Source organism: Dysidea avara, chromosome 1, assembly GCF_963678975.1.
Source record: "Dysidea avara chromosome 1, odDysAvar1.4, whole genome shotgun sequence".
Taxonomy (NCBI): domain Eukaryota; kingdom Metazoa; phylum Porifera; class Demospongiae; order Dictyoceratida; family Dysideidae; genus Dysidea; species Dysidea avara.
Genome location: NC_089272.1, coordinates 10,300,491 through 10,322,323, shown reverse-complemented (window position 1 = coordinate 10,322,323; position 21,833 = coordinate 10,300,491). Strand labels below are relative to the sequence as shown.

At 37.3% G+C, this 21,833-nt stretch overlaps 1 protein-coding gene across 1 annotated transcript; it reads left to right on the top strand.

The window, feature by feature from the left end:
• The first annotated feature begins 8,815 nt into the window (after positions 1-8,815).
• LOC136247492 (uncharacterized) lies at positions 8,816-15,178 on the top strand. The gene is made up of 7 exons (XM_066039220.1): positions 8,816-8,907; positions 9,025-9,621; positions 10,092-10,210; positions 13,063-13,264; positions 13,318-13,659; positions 14,041-14,167; positions 14,852-15,178. Exons 1-7 carry the CDS (start codon positions 8,832-8,834, stop codon positions 15,093-15,095), a joined length of 1,707 nt encoding a protein of 568 aa, XP_065895292.1. The 5' UTR covers positions 8,816-8,831; the 3' UTR covers positions 15,096-15,178.
• Positions 15,179-21,833: the final 6,655 nt, after the last annotated feature.

The following is a 21,833-nucleotide window of genomic DNA, read 5'->3' as shown; positions in this document are numbered from 1 at the left end:
AGAATTTCACACAATTCACAACTCTAATATATTGGTGCAATAATATGCACGTGATCTACTCTGAATTGTAGCCAGGGGATCATTCAGGCATCGTCCTTATGAACATGTAGATTGGAAGAGAAATCCTGCAGATAAACAAAGTCAGTGTTGAAACAAATACTGGATTATTCTCGTTTTATGCTCGATTATTCTCCAATTATTCCCCATTATTCTGGAATAATTCTGGAATACTAAGGAACTTCAAAATTCCCAAAATTATTCCCGCATAATTCCCGGAGGCCTAAGAGTGACTTTCTTATCTCAAACAGGGGCGTAGGCAGGATTTCCAAAAGGGGGGTTCTGCCCTAAGTATAGAATCTCCACAGCGGGGGTCTGGGGCCGTGTACACGTGTACACGTGTAAACATGTGTATTCTTATAAATTCATTCGCAATAGCGAGTAGAGGTACTTGAATTCCTCTGCCTGAAGACCTGTAGCTACCCATTTCAGTGGATTTGTGTAAGTTAATTCAGTTCTAGTTAACCAGTATCACGATTTAAAAAACTTAACTCTGAAAAGGGGGTTCGTCCGAACCCTTTGAACCCCCCCTGGCTACGCCCCTGTCAAAGTACCCCAAGTGGAACCAGGTGGACATTTATTAAGACTTTACAGCACAAATGCTGAAAGATTATATAACCTTTGTAAGAACAAAGGCAACTTTTATTACTATCTCGAGTGGCTTGTGACATTTTAGCAACCATTGCTCTGGTGGAAAAAAATATTATCTTCTGGTGGAGAGGTGACAAAGGGGAAACAAAACCATATGACAGACAAAACTTAGAAAGACAGATCTTCTTATGAAGAAACAAGGCGTATATATTGTTAGGATATATTTAAAATCTTTGATTATGTTCTACTTCTCAAAGTGGTATAGGATGATAATTCTAATACACTTAGTGATCATTTTTTAAAAGCAATGAATATCTACAACAAAGTATAGCATCAGTACTGTACTATAACTAATACTTATAGTCAGGCAGCTTAAGGCCAGATTTGAGATGGATGTGGACACTCTGGACAAAAGCACCAAATTTTTTCCACATGTTACCCATCACCTTAGCTTTCAATTTTTGATAGGAACCACTCCCTCCGAATACAATATGGCCGCCACCTCGGATTTTTAAAATGGCCGCTATTTAAAACTTATATTTACCAATATCTCACCTTCTAAACATGCATTTTGAGTACAACTATGCTACTTAGACAAACTACACAAGCCACCAGATGGTTTTATTAACATAAAGCTAGGAAAACAATATAGCTGCTATGTATGACATGCAGTCACTCAAAATACTGAATCAACTTTGAAATGTGATGGTATATTGTCAATACATACATGTAGTTCATGCCTGTGTTACTTCTCACAGTGACAACTGCACAGTTCTGTACACTTCCAGTGTGCCTTTCTGCATGCACACCTAGCACCACATCCACTTTGACTCTTACAGCCACACTTGACTAATTCACTGCAGGCCTTGGAGACAACAGGTAACGTGTTCCACACAGGAGCCCACTGGCTGTCCTCATCAAGAGTCCAGCCCCAACCCTCTGGAGTAGGTGCATGTTGTTCACTCTGCTCACTGGTGCACCATATCCCAGCCTGATAGGCAACTCGTTTTAAATGCTGCAACAATGCATCTTGGGTTGGAGGAAGCCTCTCCATTGTCTTTTCCTTCTGGCAAAACAACTTTCTGGCTTCGTCCACATGTTGCAGGTCACTGGTTTTATCATAAAGAATAACAGTGAAACGTTCTAGCAACTGAAAATTTTCAGTACCTACATCTATTTCTGCATAAGGATGGAGTGCCATGTAGGTAAAGGCACGTGTCACATCTTGAAAACAGTTCCATGCTTCCCATGCTGACTTCTTTCCTCTTCCAAAGAATGCAGATGTGGTATCACATCCTGTGAAACTGTGGAACACAGGGAGAGCAAGGGATTTGTCCTTACCCAGGTCTTCATAGATAGAATTGATGTAATGGTATGTAAAGTTCTTGCCTGTACCAAAGGCAACCCAAATGCTCACATTTTGGCACAGTGCGATCAGGTTATGGAACTTGCCAATGAGGATCACCACTACATCTGTATCAACAGTGCGTACCAGACAGTTGGTACAGTTATTCAGAAGGGCATCCTGTAAGTGGATCATCAGCCTGGTGTCCGCTTCCTCATGATCACATGGTGCCATGGATCTATGAGTTCCTCGAAGAATAGCTGTGGTACCAGATGTTACAATAATTTCTTTGTCTTCAGGGCAATCCATAGTAGCAATCTTGTTGGAAAGAAATGCAAACAGTTCTTGTTTATTAGTTGGATCACGTAAGAAGTCAGCCCACTTCCCTGGAAGCTTGTTCTTACCTGCAACCTTTCTCCGAACACCCTTTCCTCGTTTTTCTCTAGTAGATTCTTTGATACTGCTGGGAATGTATGTGTCCCACACTATATCAACTCTTTTGGAGTTTTCTAGTTGTTTTAAGATGTGTGGAACAAACACCTGATCAGCATACTCATCAAATGTCACAATGTTGGTAGTAGGGAGTAAGTGCACCACGGCAGCTCCATCAAGTAGTTTCACATCAATGAAGTCAGGAAGATCATTCTGGGTGTCCTTGGTCAAAATGTTCAACAGGTCAGATTTCTTTCCCAAGCGCAATTTTCCCAAATCAGACAGTGAAGGAGGAAAAGGATGGTTTTCATGCCTAAAGAACTTGCTCATGTCACTAACTCTGTGCTGCATGACAATGTACAGATGAGAGAACAGAGCAATATCATTTTTAAGTAAGGGGATTTTTCCTGCTTGCTTTGTCTTGGCTTTTGGTCTTGAACTGAAAAGAGGAAACACATTCTTCTTAATAGGCTCATGAATGGAACGTGTGCGATCAAAAATTACTTCTTTGCAGTATGTAGCATACTGATCCTTTCCTTTACTTTGCACTGTTCGCACTGTGTTCACCACAGATTCATCCAGAACATTCCGTGTGTCTAGAGCCAATAACTCATTACTGTCATCAAGGAAAGGGTTTCCCAGCTCACAGAAGACTTGCACCAGATTCACTGTCTGCTCTTTGAAATTTCTCTGGGTGGAAAATCCCTCCTCATGATGAAAGCCATATTCTGAGTCTTTATGTTGTGGGAGGTCCTCTTCAAACTCTTTCAGTATCCTTGCTTGTTCAGGCCCTGAGACCATCCATTTCCTGAAGGCTGAAGGATTCTCAGTGAGACCAACTGCACCACCAGAACTTTTGACTGCTTCATTATTTTGTTCGTGGGCTTGGTCAATTGGGATGGTGGAGAATCTGTTGGTGGTTTTGTGGATGACCCAGTGACTATGCTCCTCAAACTCTTTGAGGATAGGTGCTGGTAGACTCTCCATGTCTCGGATGTGTATTGGAATCCACCGTGCATAATTGTGGTGGTCGAGAGAGAAGAACCATGGAACCAAGGCCTTCAGACTTTCAACGTACAAAGGAAAATTCCCCTCACGGTGCGATCTAATAAAGATGAGGCCTAGAAGTTCCATGTTTAGTACTGTATCCCAGTACTGAAATGTTGGACTCTTCTGTACCATTTCCTGCCTCCAAATCCCCTTGAATTCATTACTGTGTATCCCTTCAGTCTGCAAGAAAGCATCCTCCTGGAGCTTTGCCAGAGCCAAAGCAGTCACCTGGTGAGCATGCCTTGTTCTGGTGAGATGTGAGGCTTTCAGAAAAGAGTCAGCAGTGCCTGATGATGCAATGCTTGCTTGTGTCAGTGCATTGGTCCACCCAGATCCCTCCAAATAGTCACCATATGTGTTCCACATTGCCATTTCTATGTGCAGGCCTCCGAACATTGCTATAAATTTTTGTTCTCCATGTGTATCAGGCCAGTTCCACTGTATGAACTTGGCAAGAGCATAGAGTGGTGCATCAAATGCTACAACTGGTATCTGTCCAGGATTGAGAAATTCTGTTGCCCAATGCAGCACATTAATTCCATGCTTAATCATAGCTGCTGTAGCTGCCTTTTCATAGAAAAGGGGTAAAAGCTGTGTAAGGGTAGTGTGGAAATCTGCTGATGAACCTTGCATGGAGGCATGGAATGCTGACCAGGCAACAGTGTCACCTTTTTCAATCTCATCTTTCTCCAGGAGTAGACAAGCATGGTCCAGCCAGCTCCTTTCCTTTAATTGTGCACCTACCAGTTGTCTCTCTTTTGGTGATGATGCATTTAACAGTGGTGGAACTGACACTGTTGCTGTCTTCAAAACCACAGCTGGCACAGTGGTAAAGCTGTCTGGCAACTGGTGGTCCTTTTTGGTACCAGTCAAAGCTAGTTTGATGTCATTCTGCTTCTCTCCCAAATTTGATGAAGTGGGAAACTGAAACAGACTGATGCCTGTGCCATGAAATCAACCTTTAGCAGTTGTGCTTGAAGGATTGTGATCCAAATTATCAAATGCACCAACTGTAAACAATCCATGTCGTAGCTGAGCAGGAACTACAGTTCCTTTGTCCTGAAAATTCTCACAGACAGCTGTTGCAAGCTGACTCTCAAGCTGAAGAACTCTATCATAACTTACACTGAGACCCAAGTCATATAGCTGTGTGATGATCTTTTTAGACCTGGTCTCTGTGTGTATCTTCATTCCAATATACAATGGCAATGGTGGTTCCCTATCCAAGGAATGCCGAGACTTAGAAACGGAAGATGCACTTTTATTAAAATTGAAGAGGATAGTCTGAGAGACAGTGAGGGTTGCCTGTGAGTCTGTAGAATCTTGATCTTTTATATTAGCACCATTCAACAGCATAGACACAAGCATCTTGAGAGTAGATGGCACTGACCCATGCTGACAACCAGAAGGAAATTTACCATCAAAGGAAAAACTTTTGTAGCTGGCAATCTCTTTACGCACTATCTTGGCAACCTTGGCCAGCAGTACTGCATCACCTTCATAATCACATGCTGTAGCCTGCTTTAGCATTTGCTGCATACCTTGTTCAAAAACTAGAATTTTATTTTTACCATCGCTTTGCTCTTGTGCTTGCGGAAAGTATGCTAGAACTTTCTCCTTGAATCGGCTTCTGTTAATCTCCTTCTCAACACCAAGGTAGCGTACCCGCATTTCATACAGTTGATACAAAACTGAAAACTTAAAGTAGAAGGTCCCATCTTCAACACAATTTTCTACGTAAGTAAAGAGCTCTACAAGTGTTCTTGCCTTCACCTTCTTTTCCTCAGAAGAGCCTACTGGTTCCTGCTCTTGTTGCCGCACCAGTGAACGGTAACGATTCCTTAGTGCTGTTAAGCACTGCAGATGATATTTAGCCTCAAGTGCTATAAGATCACCACCTTCCATTCTAGCCATTAAATCTGTGTCCTGCAGCTCTGTAGCCATATGTCTTATGGTCTCATCAGCTTCAAGTGTTCTAAATTCATGCAGTTGTCCATCTTCTTGATGGCAAAACAGACAGGACATCTTGTCCATTGACTGGCGCCGATACCGTTTCATCCCAGAGTTGCTGCTCTCTGAAGTGTTGTCCCTGTCTCGCTTTTTGGTAGCTCTCTCCAGCTTCTCTTTGTTAAACTTGACATAGCAAGATTTGTGCCATGCACCCCGGTTTTGGACCAGTTCACTTACAGTCATGTCATCTCCAAACTTAAGCACCACTGGCAATGAGCCCACAACTTTGAAAAGATTAACATTATTCAGAAAGGACCTGTATGGTTCTGATTTGTCCCCACTTCCTTGTGCATTTAGTGGGCATTTCAGGGGCTCTGTAGTTTTTTCTTGACAGACCAAGCACATGCTCCAATCCATCATTCCAGTCATATAATTGACAATCCTGCAGTCCTGTAGTGACTTTTGTTAGCTTACATAAGCAGACAGAACAACTATTTACCTCAATGTGTGCTCAGAAACTCAATCCCACAGTCAAAAATTAAACAGAGAAGAAACCTTTTTTAGTTTAAAATTAACTTCAATATGTAATTGACAATACTGCAGTTCTGTAGCAATTGTAATATATGTATACACACACTGTGTTGTATATATTAGCTTACCTAAGTAGGGAGAACAACTATTAATCCAACATGTGCTCAAAATCTTAAACCCACAATTAAAAGTTATTCATAAAAAAACAACTTTTAAGGCTAAAAAATGACATTACTTAGTGCAGTATAGAGATACACTGCAAATGCAATAAGGTATATAAGGGAGAAATAATGTCTACAGGTTAAATTTAATTTTTGAAGTTTTCCTTAAAAATTGGGCTGTAAAAGTGGGAAACCCAAACACACGTAATTGGAGGGAGTGGTTCCTATCAAAAATTTAAAGTTAAGGTGATGGGTATCATGTGGAAAAAATTTGGTGCTTTTGTCCAGAGTGTCCACATCCATTTGCTAAGCTACCTGACTATTACTAAATTGAAGGTACTGTACTATAATACTAACTAAAATTATTGTTTCAGTCATGGATACTAGAACTAATACAAATTATTATTGTTTCTAACAAGGAAAACTAGAACTAATACTAACAAAAATTGTTTTAAACAACAAATACTAGAACTGATACAAACTTAAATTTAATATTTCTGGCAACTGAACTAGAACTAGTACTGTACTAGAACATTATACCAGTACTAGAAAAACACTACTTCCTACATTAGCAGCACAGTGATACCTCTCCTGGTAGCCAGATTGCGTAGCTTTAATATGGGGTACTGTAGCCTCCTCCATACTTTTTTTATTGGCAGTGTTTTTTTTGAAAAGTAGTAGTGTTGTGTGTTGTTGTGTATAGCCTATATTGTATGTTTGTGTTGACAGAAGTGGTAGCTATAGCGATCAGGTATTAAAAAAAGAGTATTGTTTCCTTCTCTTTGCTATAGGAATTCAACAATGGATCAAAAATAATATTTAGGAGTAATTGTAAAATCCCTAAAAAGTTGCTATGAATCAAAATACTCTAATAGAACAGTCAACTCTCAAACAGAACTTTCATCATTAAAACTATAACAAAGACCAGTGTGTATGCTGAAATGACACCCTGACTTGTGCCAAGTCTGCTATCTCACTATTGTATTGCACCAAATATTCTGCCATACCAATAGCTCAAAGTCACCTTTTTAGGTGAATCATAAAACATCATGTTATTCTTCTATATAGAAAGGCTATTCTGTGAACAATTTCTATTGGTCAAACAAACTTGATACTTGCATGTGGGTTGAAATGCTTCCTTTTGCATTACCTAAGCCATTAATTCTAGTTAAAGTTTAAGCATCCTATAAAGGTATAACATGCAGAGCTACTGTAACAGTGTCTGGGGACTGCACATGCACTTACTTGATCAAGCCCCACACATTTCTTTTATAAAGCAAACAAAATGTAATCACTGTAAATATCCCTTTACTTGTAGCAAGAGTTAATAATAGTAGGGAGGGCTCCCTACTATTATTAACTCTTGCTTGTAGCTATAAAATTATTATATTTGAAAATACTGTTATAAAGGATTACCTTAAAATCCAACTTTTCTATGGAGATGCTTTACATTAGGCTTTTACTAATCCTACTGAATCAAGTAAGTTGGCCAATGAAAAGAGGTAATATAGTTGCTATGTATGTACTTTAACAACTAGGCATTGGAAAAATGAGGGGCATTACTCCTCCACTCTTTTAAAATGGGGGAGGGGGGAGAGACACCATTTCTTTGCCTCTGGGTCTATGACACAACATTATAATTATGTAAACCTCAATGTACCATTTTATTAAGGCATGTGCAATGCACACTGTATGAGCATTAGTAAAACTATATTAGCAATACATACATAATGCATGTATGTAGTATGGTTGAAACAGTGGTAGCAACTCCATTGTTCACACCATGCTATGTACACAATGACTACTTGTCAAAGTTCAAGGATCATGATTGATACCAAAATGATCATGATGGAAGTATGGAGTCACTATATCCAACAGTTATGTATAAACTCAATAAAAATTATGTACATAGATTCTTAGCCCTCAACTGAAACTCAGTCTAAAATACTGAGCTCTGGAGATGACTAAGTGCTGAAGGACGGGCCTGGCTTGCTATGCCATATAATACTAACATCTATGCTGACTTCAATTTTCTCTTTACTCTTTGCTAAAAGGTGTCAATTTCAGGCTGCATTTATAATGCTGGGTTTGCTTTCTATTTCTATTTGTCATGATACACAAACTAATATCTATATGGTTACCCTGGTCACCCTATTATACTTTATTCAACTCTACTCTTGCAAAACATGCTCGCATGCTGATGCCAAACTTGATTTCTCATAGTCCATTAATGAAATTACTGGTACTGTATGTAATAATTGTTGTAGTTACATGTATAGGATTTGTGGTCTCTGCTGTACAGTAACCTGTAGCTCCACCTTGGTACTTAGAATACTTGAAGCCAGTTTATATACATTAGTTATATGGCCAGTTATTGTGTTGACCTATACAAACATTCATGATAGAAACTATACAACATGATAGGTGGTACCACTGATACACCAGCTTCTCTATTACTTGAATAACATACAATTAGCAAACACCCTGCTTTGTGCAACCACTGTGTTAATTGCCATTCTATTGATGTGTACTGCTGTACTGTCATATTAGTAAATGGGATAGAATATATGCATGCATATATCACACTTGTGAGTTTTCATCATACCTGTTGGCAAAACATAAAACCTTATAAATGCTCAGGTAACCAGCTACTTTATAAATGCAAGATATTGTAGCTGTGTCAACAGTTAGTAGCATATGAGTACACATTAGCTATGATGGGGTTGAGTCACTACTTGCCATTTGTATTGCTCACAATGAGTTCATCACAGTCTGCAATCATCAGGGATGGTAAGTGGTTGAAATTAATGATACATATATACATTGTACACAGTTAATTGTGTTGCCAATTGTATTATTGTGGACTTAATACGGTCAGTTACATATGTATACCTTTTGTTCTCTTAGTGGTGCCAGACTATTATTGGCTGTTGAAGTCTAACCAATATGACAGTAACCTGCCATACCTACAAGACCAACAGTGCATCAGTGTACATGATGTAAATTTAGGACATGACATTGAGAGTCAAAGTAAAAGAGGAGATTCAATGTTGTTGAGGTGTACACAGCCATCAGCTTTGTTTGATGGAAAAACCACCAGTAACATCCTAAGTGTACCAGAAACTAGTGACTTGCTAAAACACTATACGTGGAAGAAAGCACTCACTCCTAACCCATTTGTTGCAATGGAGTTTATTAAACCATTGGCAGAGCTTACTAACATTACATTGTATTTCTACAAAAAAGAGAGTTTAAAAATACATATTCCATTTGTCAGATTGTGTGCATCTACTTCAAGTGATTCCACACAGTGCAACCAAGTAGAGTTATCACCAAGACCCTGGTCCAACAATGGGGTGGTAGTTTGGCCAGTGACACTGTTCACACCTGTAAAATCAGTGACATTCTTAAATATCTCCTTCCAGTATGAACTTGAGAGTATTCACCAGTGGATATTCCTTAGTGAAGTGAGGGTGGGTGAGAGGGAAGCAGAGCAAGTGAAAGGTAACAATGTTACTTGTGAATGAATGTTGTATGTACTCCAGGGCACATGTATATACGTATATAACTAAACCATGTATATATATTCAATGATGTAACTATTATACATGTGCATGCATTATCCATACAATTGGGTAACTTTATGTATACCCCATTCATAAGTTAAAGCTACATCCTGTACACCCTGTATGTGTCTATATACATTAAGAGATCTACAATACCTTTCTTCATAAAAAATGAGCCCAACAAGCCAAAAGGTTATTGAGAAATGAATTTTGTTTGGTGGTTTCTATGAAGAAGAGTGTCAAAGAGGGATGTCAAAGAATCAAAATGCCTTTTTCAAAATTTAAAGTTAATGAAGTAGTAACAGACACACAAACAGCATCAAGGCCTTTAAGGCTCATTTTTAGTGTGGAGGTTGTAAATAAATACAGTGTACTTATTATTTTGTGCTGCATCATTCATTCATTCAGATAATACTCCAGGTGTTGTATCTAGCATAAAAATCCGGCCAGTTAGTCAGACCAAGGTTATAGTGAATTGGCAGCCACCCCAATTTCCTAATGCTGACCTTCCTCTACTACAGTACAGGGTAAGTACTTGTCTAATCATTCTGTAGAATTCTTTATCGTACAACTACACTATGTAATATGCTCATAAGTGTTGTGAACCTGTTGAGTTACTAAACCAGTTATTAGAAGGTGAATGACTGGTTATTGTCTTGGTCATTGTAAATTAGCAGACACAGTGCTACTCAACATGCCTATTGGAAGTCTTAGAGTGGCACCAAATGGGCATCTGGATTCAGTGGAATGGAATGGTGGACTGGAATGGTGGAATGGAACGGTAATTAGAAAATTTTACCTAGTGATCATAAAGACCATTTACTTTAATGTCTAAATTGCTGCTATCTTGTTGTTTTAGAGTGAATCCCCATAGGGTGGTCTTAATTGTGTGCCATATGCCTAGATTAATGATACAACAATAACCCCATGCATGCAAAAACAGTTTGGCTGTACAAAAAAAAAGATGTGTCCCTAAAACTTAATTTAGCAGCTAAAAGAGCTAATAAGTCCTAATTATAATTTCTAATTAGCTAGTAATTTGGCACCTTTTTTAGTAGTCATTGTAGAGGAGAAAAAGGCAGCCATTTTACTAGCCAATTATAGTTACAGGGAATTAATTAGGAATGCAGCAAGACAGCACAAGTCAACGACAAAAGACCAAAGTTTTGTTACTGTGTAGTTGCCAGTTGCCTCACCAGATATTAGCTCCTTTAGTTGTCAGTAACTTTTTAGCTTTGTGGACACATCTTTTTGTACATGTACAGCTAAGCTGTTTTTGCATGGGGGTATTCCTGTATCACAAATCAGAGATCACTCTGACTTTTCTATAGGTATGTGGCACACAATAAGGCCAGGGATACACTCTAAAACAACAAGATAGAAATTTAATTAGATAGACGAAATTTAGACATTAAGGTAAAACCATCTTTATGAGGTGGTCTGTATAAAGAAGTGACCACTGGTCGAAATTTTTTAATTACTGTTCCATTACACCATTCCAGTCCACCATTCCATTCCACTGAATCCAGACACCTGTACCAAAGTGACCATCAACATCCTGCCTTACAATGAACACAATTTACCACTTAACAGACAAGGAAGCCTCAAGTATAGTTGGTATTGAATTCCAGCTAATAGAACTGGAACCCACAATTGTTAACCATGGTCATGCAATCTCTACTTGTAGCAGAAGGGGTGCTATTTGGAATTGCTACCGGCTTATACTGAATTCAGTCATAAAGATTAAAAGTTGATGCAAAAATGCCAAGAATAGTCACCCACCCACCTGCCCTTGACTAATCACAGGCATTCACTCTCGCTCAACCAATACAATCATGTGTGCTAGCACACTTGATATTAAGTACATTATTTCACATTTTGGGAACCTTGGGCATGGTGCAGTCAGGCTGCTTGATATGACTAAGTACTAGCTTATTTCAGCAATAGAAATACAGCAGCCAACTTCCTGCAAATGAAGTACCTAGCACCTAGCATTGTCCTGAGCTGCCCCGTTAATCCCCAAACTATGCATAGCTCTAATGCATGCCATATAGTGGTAGTGTATGAAGGCCAAACTGATGTAGCATGATAACAGCTATTACAATCACATAATATTATTGACCGAATTTTGGAAAATCAACCATATAGGCGCATTTGACACTTAAAATATTTAATGACCAAATAACAAGCATTATAGTGCAAACCTACTTGTAAATGATTGTAAGCCATCCTCAATACCTTAAATTACTAGAGAATTTTAATATTATTTTTTATAACTCTGCTCTGCTCATAATAGTAACCCACTAAACATGAAAATTCTAATTATTTCACGTGCACCCAAATGGGTGATTTTCCAAAATTCGGTCACATATTTGAGGTTATGTTAACTTAACACATGTCAGCAGGGGTAATTTAGGGTTTACCACGTGGGTGGGAAAGGCTGGTTTAAAGGCTTCTGAGCCAATAATTGACTTGACGTAGACAAAATTGGTTAATAACCAGTTTTTTGATACTGGTTCATAACACTAATGCTCATACGTATGTGTACTTATGGACATGCATAATATGTGGTTACGTTAAGAATCCACAATAGAGTTAATCTCTCATTAAAATCATGCATTCTGGACACTTTTAATATCATACTAGTATGTGGGGTGTCCATGATTAAGAGGTCTAAATACACTTTTCTACCTAATACAAATAGTAGTGAACTACTGTTCTTATCATCAACATATGCATGCCTACATTCAGAGAGTGATTTTAAAATTAAACCATTGTATAACCCAGCCAATGTTGTGATGCATGCACAGGCCTAGATGTAGCATGCATACTCATCTGTGTGAGCCTTTTAATAGGATATGGCATTTGGATCACAAGGGAAAATGGTAGCAGTTCCCCCTGCAGTACTGGTATTGGTAACAGGAACACTATTTTTGTAAATCTATGTAGCTTCAAAGGTATACATAGATTACATACATATTAGAAAATGGATTGTACTTAACCTGATAGCATCTTATCCTCATCATTGACATACCTGTACATATGAGAATGATGTTTTAAAATTTAACCTTTGCAACCCAGTTAATGTTGTGACCTACATATGCTATGACCTAGAGCTAGCATACATGTTTGTCTTTGTGAGCCAGATGTTTGAATCACATGCAAGGAAGAATGACTCTGTACTATGGGTTCTGGGAATGAGAATGATCTCTTTGTCCACCTTTGTACCCTCATGCTCAAACGTACACACATGTTACAGTATTATAAAATGCACTTAATAGTGTAGCTACTTGTAAACAGCATGAATTACACAAGGAGGTTGCTAACTTACATCCAATCACATATCCAAATATAGTAACAGATTATTCTTTCGTTTCAGGTTTATTGGGACAATGTTACAGATGGCACAACACTTAATGTAGAGAGTGCAAGACAGTTTTCAGAGCTTCTGCCTTTCCCCCTTAACTACCTTATTGAAGGCCTCAACCCAACATACAAGCTATCAGTTATCATTGTCACTTATTCCAGTGCTGGAAGGGGAGGGGCAAGTAACCCAGTAAGGGGTCAAACTTATGGTACAGGTACGTATGTACATATACTAATAGCATTATTTAAATGAGCAAATTTGTTACAGTCCCAGCAGAACTACCTGACTCTGTTTCAGTCACACGTTCTAATAACAACAGAACAATTGAAGTGAGATGGAATACCATAGTTCCTAATCGTGGTCAAGGTGAAGGAGATGTGTACCGATATGATATTAGATATTATAAATGTGGAGAACAAGATAATGCAATTATCATTAATGGAAATCATCCACCAGCAATGTCCAACCAACAGATGATGACCATTCCTAATGTAGACCCTGATACTGAGTACAGTGTACAAGTCAGAGTGATAGTGTTGATACAGAGTGAACCTGGTGTTAAGTTTGGAGTTGGAAGATGGTCTGGAGATGTTTGCAAGGACTCCACTGGTAATAATATACAGTATGCCATCTAATTGCTGTTTTAAAAGTTTACTGACATTCATGGCTAAAGCATGCATTACATCTGTAGTCAGGTGATAATTTCTTCACTTTATTGTAAAGGTCACTGCTAGGTCACTAATTTTCATTCCAATTGTTAGTAGTAAACACTGGAATACAGTTGCATGTGTATACGTGTTTGTACTATACATTCTTTGTGGTGTTTTAGTACCCCTTAATCCAGAGGTTTTTGGTACATAAATACAGTATGTATAACACAGCTTTTCAAAAGAATTTTTTTGATTTGCAAATTAGAATAATACACATGCAAAAAAATCTGTGGGAGAAAGCCTTGATATTTACATAAATATTTTATGTTCATAATTATAGCTTCTACAGAGAGCAGTGATGGTGGGGCTGTTGGTGTTGTAGTGGGAACGGTGGCGGCTGTATTCATTACTGGACTTACTATTACTGTAATATGTGTCATTTTATTGCTGCAGTGGAGAAAGAGAAGGTGATGTGATCTATATATAGTGTATTCAGTAGTGTCTTACATAAATAGTATCCATATTTGTAACTGGCAAGTATCAGTGGCGGATACAGGGAAGGTTGCAATGGTTTCAGCTGAAACCTCCTCTGAAAATAGTGTGGGTGCCTCTAATTTATTCACTGAGTACAAGTGCTGTTTTGTTTCAAAACTTTCTGTGAAGGCCTGGAATGGTAAGATTCAACTGTGAAACAATTGTTGTGGAGTGATTTTTACGGATTCCTTTCTAGCTAGTTTAAGCTAAAGAGTTATGCCATGCACTGAGCTATCAAAGTTAAGCTGATTCAGCCTAACAGCCCCAGCTGGACTAGACACTTCTCAGTCTGGGATCACAGTTTTTGAAAACTGAAACCCCCTCTGAAAATTTCTAGATCCGCCACTAAGTATATTCATGCATACTAACATTTACACATTAATTCTATGGTACATGAAGAACATAATCTATGTATATATATATATATACAATCTGTGTGCATACAGTATAACAGACTTCTCTATAATGGACTTCATACATACTGAGCTCATTTAACAGAATTAACAAGGCTTTAGAAATTACAGTACATGTCAAGTTTGTGAATAACCTGTGTATCTGATCAGTTTTATTATGCCGGTAACATAAATACATGCTGCATTTAAGTTTGTTGCTTACAGGTTGATGCGAAGTCATGGCAACTCCAGTAAGGACGGTGATAAACTGGAGAAATCAACCACATTAACAGTGACAGTTCCAGACTATGCCACACTTGATCTTTCTAACAAACAACAAGAAGTGAAGATGACTGTTAATCCATCTTATAGTACTAGATATGCAGTTGGTATGACAAAGAATCCTACCCCTGATGTGAACTGTAGAAAGTCTATCCAAGAACAACATATTTATGAATTAGCAAAGTAACTGTAGTGTTCATGTGATATCTAATTTTTAATATTGTTGTCTCATTGGGTGTACTCATGAACAGTGATTTATGCTGATTTATAGTTCAATAACATTGTTTAAAATTGTCCATCGCACAACTAATATTAAATTTTGAAGAGTACAATCAAATTAGAGCATTAGAACCACTCATGAAAGCTGTTATGACTCCTTTGGCGTTGCCTAGACTGCATTTCACTGGGGATCAAGTCACCACTGGATCTGGGATTTTTCTGCATTCATTTACATTTTAGCTACATGCTTCTGACTCCCTGTATTCACAGGCTTTAAGCTTTCTCACAGACCTGGAATAGCATTCACAGAATGAATGCTCTTCCATAGTGTTACCTACTTTGTTAGAGTAGCAGATATAAACTTTTTAGAATGAAATGCTTGCCAAGTTTTTGGGGACATCATAAAAGTATGGTATGGTAGACTAGCTACTTACCCCATTTTTACGGTTATTTTTCAAATTATATGTACCAGTTTTCACTTCGGTTTCTCCTTTCTATTTGAAGACTTGAGACTTACTTAATAGATACGTAATAATTATGGTGACCAGTAAATGCAATTTGCATGACTATATTGCTATAAATCTAATAATTGTCTTTATAGTCAACACGAGATTAAGTACCCCGGATCAGTTGTCAGGGCTAGATATTATAATGACATGTATCATGGTTCACAGGTATCATATAATCGTCTGATCATGCCACTGCAGCACCATAAATTTTACAAACTAAATTAATATAGAAGAAACTACAATGTATGCTGTAGTTATACTATAATATGCCTAAATATGTACCCATGCATTGTTGCACTATAACAGGAAACAAATCATGTGTGTATATATGCCGACATTAATTTTAAATATGTATGCATGTACACCTTATAAAACCGAGTATGTGCAGTTACAAATCTCATATTTTTGCTTCCAAATAAAATAACAACTGTTACACCTTTACGCTGCTTTTCAGTACAGCATTAATTTTTATCACACAATGCAGTAGTATGGCAATGAATTTTCAGAGTTTCATGAATATTTGGAGCTATATAAGGGACGAATATTTGGAGCTAAGGGAGAAAGCAGTGGGCTATATCTTCCAGCTACCTTCACCCAACTGGAGCTCTAGTACAAGTGATTGATTGCATCAGCAGTTCATTATCAAGTGACTGTTGATAGCAACTAGTTAATATCAATGGTGGAGACCTTTGAACCAAACTTAAAGTCAAGGATTTCATTGTATGTTTAATCCTTGGTACATATTGGAACCCAACAGAGGTGTAGATAAAACAGCTACAAGTTATTGGATTGCAATGTTATTACTATGGATTCATAGTGTACTACAAATCAACTACTAGCATTTCAACAAATGTTGGATGGGACTCAGACTGGAAAACTGCCACCACAGTGATTTATGCTTCATTTCAAAGGTTTCAAATTTTTGCTAAACTCTAGACTTATTATGGTTTATATTGATAGCTAAATTTAGTGCAGAATTATAAAGGTGTCAGTAAACCACCTACCAAAATTGTTTGTCTATGTAACTATATCTATTGTTCGGCACTAGTACTGCTCAAGAATTCTTCTAGAAATGTTTTGATTGTGGCTCCATAGTTACAGAAGTTTAATTGTGGGCTTTGTTCAGAAAACTAACTGTGTTTTATACTATGACTATATATTAATCAAAGTATACCATGGTTCTATTTAACTTCTATACAGAAGTTAAATAGAACCATGGCATACTTTGATTAATTTTGTAGTTATTATATTCAACTATTAAAGAATGGTTTCAAAATACTAATTTTGAGTAGAATCATGATAGCTGTTTGCATGTGGATTAAGTTACCTGACATTATAAATACTGCAATTATTATTATGAGATGTTTCTGACTCCCTACAACACTAGCTTTTAGTAACCTTCTTTGCAAGTCCCCAGTGGGATAGTGATTGATAACTAGATAGTGACAATTATACTGGCCAACACTACTGTGTACTAGTGTACTAGAAGGTAATGGTTCAATCAGTCTATAGATCAGGTGTCTGTAGGCAAGATGGAGCTAGCTAAGTTGTGGTCAGGCTTCAGTCTATTATTATATTCTTCTATTTTTTTATTATCCTATTGTTCTCTTAAAAGTATTCCCTATCTACCTAAATTATTCTCCCAAATTTAGTCCTGAAATTTGTGCCAGATATAAACATATTAGTGTTATATAATTGACTGCTATATTAGAATTATGAGCTCGAAATTGACTGCTCTATTAGAGTAAGTGACTGCTCTATTAGAGTATCTCAATCTTTTCGACTGTTTTCCTGCTTGCACTGTTTCAATGGTGTATTCAGTTATGAATAAATTATTCCTAGAGCTTATCCAATTATTCTGGAATATTCCCTACAACCTATTATTCCCAAAATTATGTCGGCAAAGTTGATGCATACCTAGTTGTGGTGCATAAAGCTTAGGAACACTGTACTAATTATTGTGATCTTTAAAAGCATCATTTGCTCAACATCACTTTTTGACCATGCTACTTAGCTATATCTGCTTCCTTCTCACAGATTTAGTTAAAAGACGGCAGAGAGGTGCTAATTCAAAAATAATAATCAAATACAGAGTAAATGCTTGGTACTATTACGACAGTAGCTATACCATGAAAAGTTGTGATGCTTCATATATTAGAATCAGTCTTAACATAACTACAGTAATAGAACAAGAAAAAATGATGATGGTCTAACAAAGACTGCTGAAAGCACTCTCAAATTCAATTTGAAGCCAATTTTTTTCCTGGAGGGGGCATATACCCCCAGACCCCTTTATGTTGGCTTACTTTGCATGTTAGTATGCACTAACATGTCAGTCCCTTTCTTCCAGATAAGGTGACCACAGGTAGAAGATGAATCTTATCACTTGACCTCTGCATTTGTAATACCCCTTTGACATCACAAAATGTGTGACTAGCTTCCTATGTCGATACTCAGCTCAGCAAAAAATCCTAGATCTGTCTCTGAAATAGTAGCACTTCTTGTATTGTTAGGAAGAGTTGAATATTATATGGCAAATAATTATGATGAATTTTAAAATTTTTTTAGCATTAGCTAGCTATAGAGTAATGACTTGGTACATACAGTACATCATAAGAAGTCACTCACTAGGTTTGGTGCTTTAGACCATCATGTATATATCAATGATCAAAACTGCAACAGATTAGGCTAACATACAAATTAAATCCCTGGTTGAAACTTAACAAAATAGCAGTCCTGTTCTATTGTTAAATTCACTGCAGTGTTCTCAAGGAGCAGGGTCGCAGAGTGCATATTGTCCATATAATTTCAATGGCGGATCCAGGATGGAGCATTTGAAGCAAACGCCCCATCCCATCCCACCCCTCACCTCTCCTTCTATTGTGGAGGAGCCACACTCAATTCTTTTAATTGAAATGCTAAACCTTTTGTCAGGCCAAAGTCAATGCTAGACAGACACACCAGGCAATACCTACTACCACCCACTTAGATTTATACTGCCAAAATATCTCCAATTACCAAAAGACCTCATTTATTTTACAGAACTGTTAAAGAACTAAGCCCCTGACCTCTGACAAAGGCTTTAACCAGTTACATCAATTACTTCTCCTACTGTAGTCTTTATTTAATCTCTTCATTGGATATAATCAGCATTGTACTGCCTTTCAAATTATTATAATTCAGGGGTGAATCAAGGACCTGGAAAGAGGAGGGGGCACAAACAAGCAAGTTGTAGGTGGTTAGGGAGAAACAGATCCTTTTGTTAGTTGCAACATTTTTGAAGAAGCAAATAATACACCTCTTAGTAGTATCTCACTGTTGATTTTTACCATTTTGGCCTTTGCAGATGGTTGTAAAGTCTTTAAAGCTATTTAAAAGGCTCTGAATATCTTTAATAGCAACATGATAATTATTTTAGAGGTGTTTAGTATACATGAAGGTGCTGCATGGGTTAATTTCATAGCTAGTTTGACTTTGGTTCACTTTAGTTTTCAGGTGAATTCGTAATAAATGCTAGTAAAGCATATTTTCATGAATTGTGACCAGATTTTACAAAACCGATCAAAATCACACATCAGGCAAAATCAAACTAACACTACCAGTGGATGGCTACACTATCATACTACTAGTTTTGACACTCAGTACTACTCAAACTACTCTAGGCCTGAGCCTATTATGCTTTCAAATTTGCCTATTATTCTTTCCAGAAAACTTAAAATTGTCTACTTGTTTGTTACCTTTTTTGTAAATATAATAATTATTATGACTGTTGAAATGACTTTTTAGCGGTATATATGAATTGTTATACTAAGGAAACTCCATTTTACTTTTAAAATTAACTTTACATGATGCCAGAATATATTGTGTTTAAACCAACTACACTGTATTACTGTATACTGTGCTACAGAAAAAAAGAAGCTACCCTGTATGGCACACAGTGATGATACTCATCCCTTTAGGCTTTAAACTATATAAAAGTCTACACACATAGATAGTTATATCCTGCATGGGTATGTAGATCAAAGTATTTCACTCATTATGTGTATACTATAAGGACATACCTGGATTTGTTGTAATGATTAAAAACATATCAGTGCAATAAGTGCAATCAACTCAAATTTTTGTGAGTTTTACAATTATGATATATGATTACCATGTAAAGATCGATGGTGCTGATTACTGACAATAAATAACCTGCACTTGGTTGCCAGGAGATAAGAGTTAATCACAAAACAATAATGCACTTCACGGATATAATAAAGAAAGTATAAGTGAGTATGAATATAATTATTTACACCACCCCCTAGTGTATAGGAATGGGACCACGCAATAAATATAATTATTCTATATAACAGGATTAAAACACAGTGCAGTGACTAAAGTTGATGTCATCCTAGCATTCCATGGTTATCGCTCAGGTGACATATTGGTTGTAATGTTGGTTTACATTTAATTGTAGCAAGCAATCAACTAAGCAAGCAAAATAAACATAGCTATGATGATATTACATCATTTTAGGCTGTAAAAAGCCTCAACCAAGACTAGGGGAGGTCACAATAATTACAGTATATATGTGTACTTCATCCATGACTGACCAAAGAGTGGAGATTATTTACTGGATGTTTGGAGTTGCCATAATGTACGTAGACTTGCATATGAAGTGAAGTTTTGCATGTGGAGTGAAGCTCTACTGACATAAAACTTAAAAAATCACAGGTCCATAGTGGGATAGCATTCATTTACAGAAAGAATTATTTGCCAATAAAATGCAAAAGCAATGACATCATAGTCATATTCATAGTCTTGAAGATTTACACATAACTATATTCAAATGCTTTGAAATACTTTTGGTCAATTATAATAATGATTTCTTTGAAGAATCCAGCTCTGCCTATATTGTTCGAACTTTATAGAAATACTGTTAACAGTGACTATCAGTCTTTTATATACAATTGGATTTGGAGCAATAAGGCTAATTTGCTATAAGGTTTCTTATACTGTACCCTCTCAAGATTTGAGTCATTGAATACTGGCTATATGTATAATTTGAGTAAAACCCTTCAAGTTGCAACTTAACACATCGCATGCATGTATCAGGCAATGTAGACAGTATGATGCAGCTAATGCACACAGAATTACTAGCTAAATGTATAACCCACTGAGGTACCCAATTCTTAAATTTTTGTCTAGGGTATTCACCACCAAATGTATGTAGTCTCTCCCACAATCAGTGGCTAGCAGCTAAAACCAACAGGTGTTAGTCTTTGTGTCACTACCAATGGGCACTTCCTGACAAGTATACAGGTGTGTGTAATGTATACGACAGTAAGCTTTCATGTATGTTACGGACACTTGATTGTATGAATAGGGATTTAAGTTATGTATGTAGGTGTACTATGTACCAAGACGCTATGGTAGACTACTGCAGAGGTAAAGACAGCCATCCTATAGTACACTAGCACTCAGGTAGTTTATTGATTGTAATGTTGATTTACAGTTTTAAATAGCTTCCATCCATGCATATGACAGTCTAGTAATTTATATGTTGACCAAAATTACAGATTTACCAGAGATGTGGAGAACTGTAGGCCCAAATAACATTATGGGACCAACCATAGATCTAGATGTGACATGTACCCAGAAGCTGGCAATGTGCATGGTCTTGCATGAGGAGTAAAGTTCTTCTGAAGCTAGTTATTTGCTAATAAACTGTATGAGTAATGACATCAGAGACGGTTGGTGGTTATGGATTACACATAACTATATTCAGATGTTTTGTAGACCTACTTTTAAATGTTTTTAGTTGAATGCTGTACATAAACTACAGCTACCTACTGTATTTCTTTGTTCTGCCAGGTTGTGTGGTAGCAGTGCTGAAATTCAAAATTACCTTAAATGGAACACCACTAATAGTCAGAGTTGAAACCTCACCAACCACACAGGCCACCCTACTTACCTGCTTAGTGGGCTTCTCTCATTATTACACTTGTTATTAGTAGCTGTGCAGCACAGTGATGTGCAGTCCAACAGTTTTAGCCCGTTTGCTAGGGATTGGTTAGCAACACTTCTCTTGTCGCTGTCTCACACGCTATGCACACCAAAACTCTACTAGGATCTGCATGTCAGGAACATGCATTAAACATGTAGCAAGTTAAGAGTTGGTTTAATCTCAGAGGCTCTTAAGACAGAATGCACTC

What these genes read in the sequence shown, in the direction of transcription:
- LOC136247492 (XM_066039220.1), top strand. Translation starts at nt 8,832, where the DNA reads ATGATGGGGTTGAGTCACTACTTGCCATTTGTATTGCTCACAATGAGT. An exon ending in GGAAGCAGAGCAAGTGAAAG is followed by an intron (nt 9,622 to 10,091) that starts GTAACAATGTTA and finishes TCATTCATTCAG; the next exon opens with ATAATACTCCAGGTGTTGTA. An exon ending in GGGTCAAACTTATGGTACAG is followed by an intron (nt 13,265 to 13,317) that starts GTACGTATGTAC and finishes AATTTGTTACAG; the next exon opens with TCCCAGCAGAACTACCTGAC.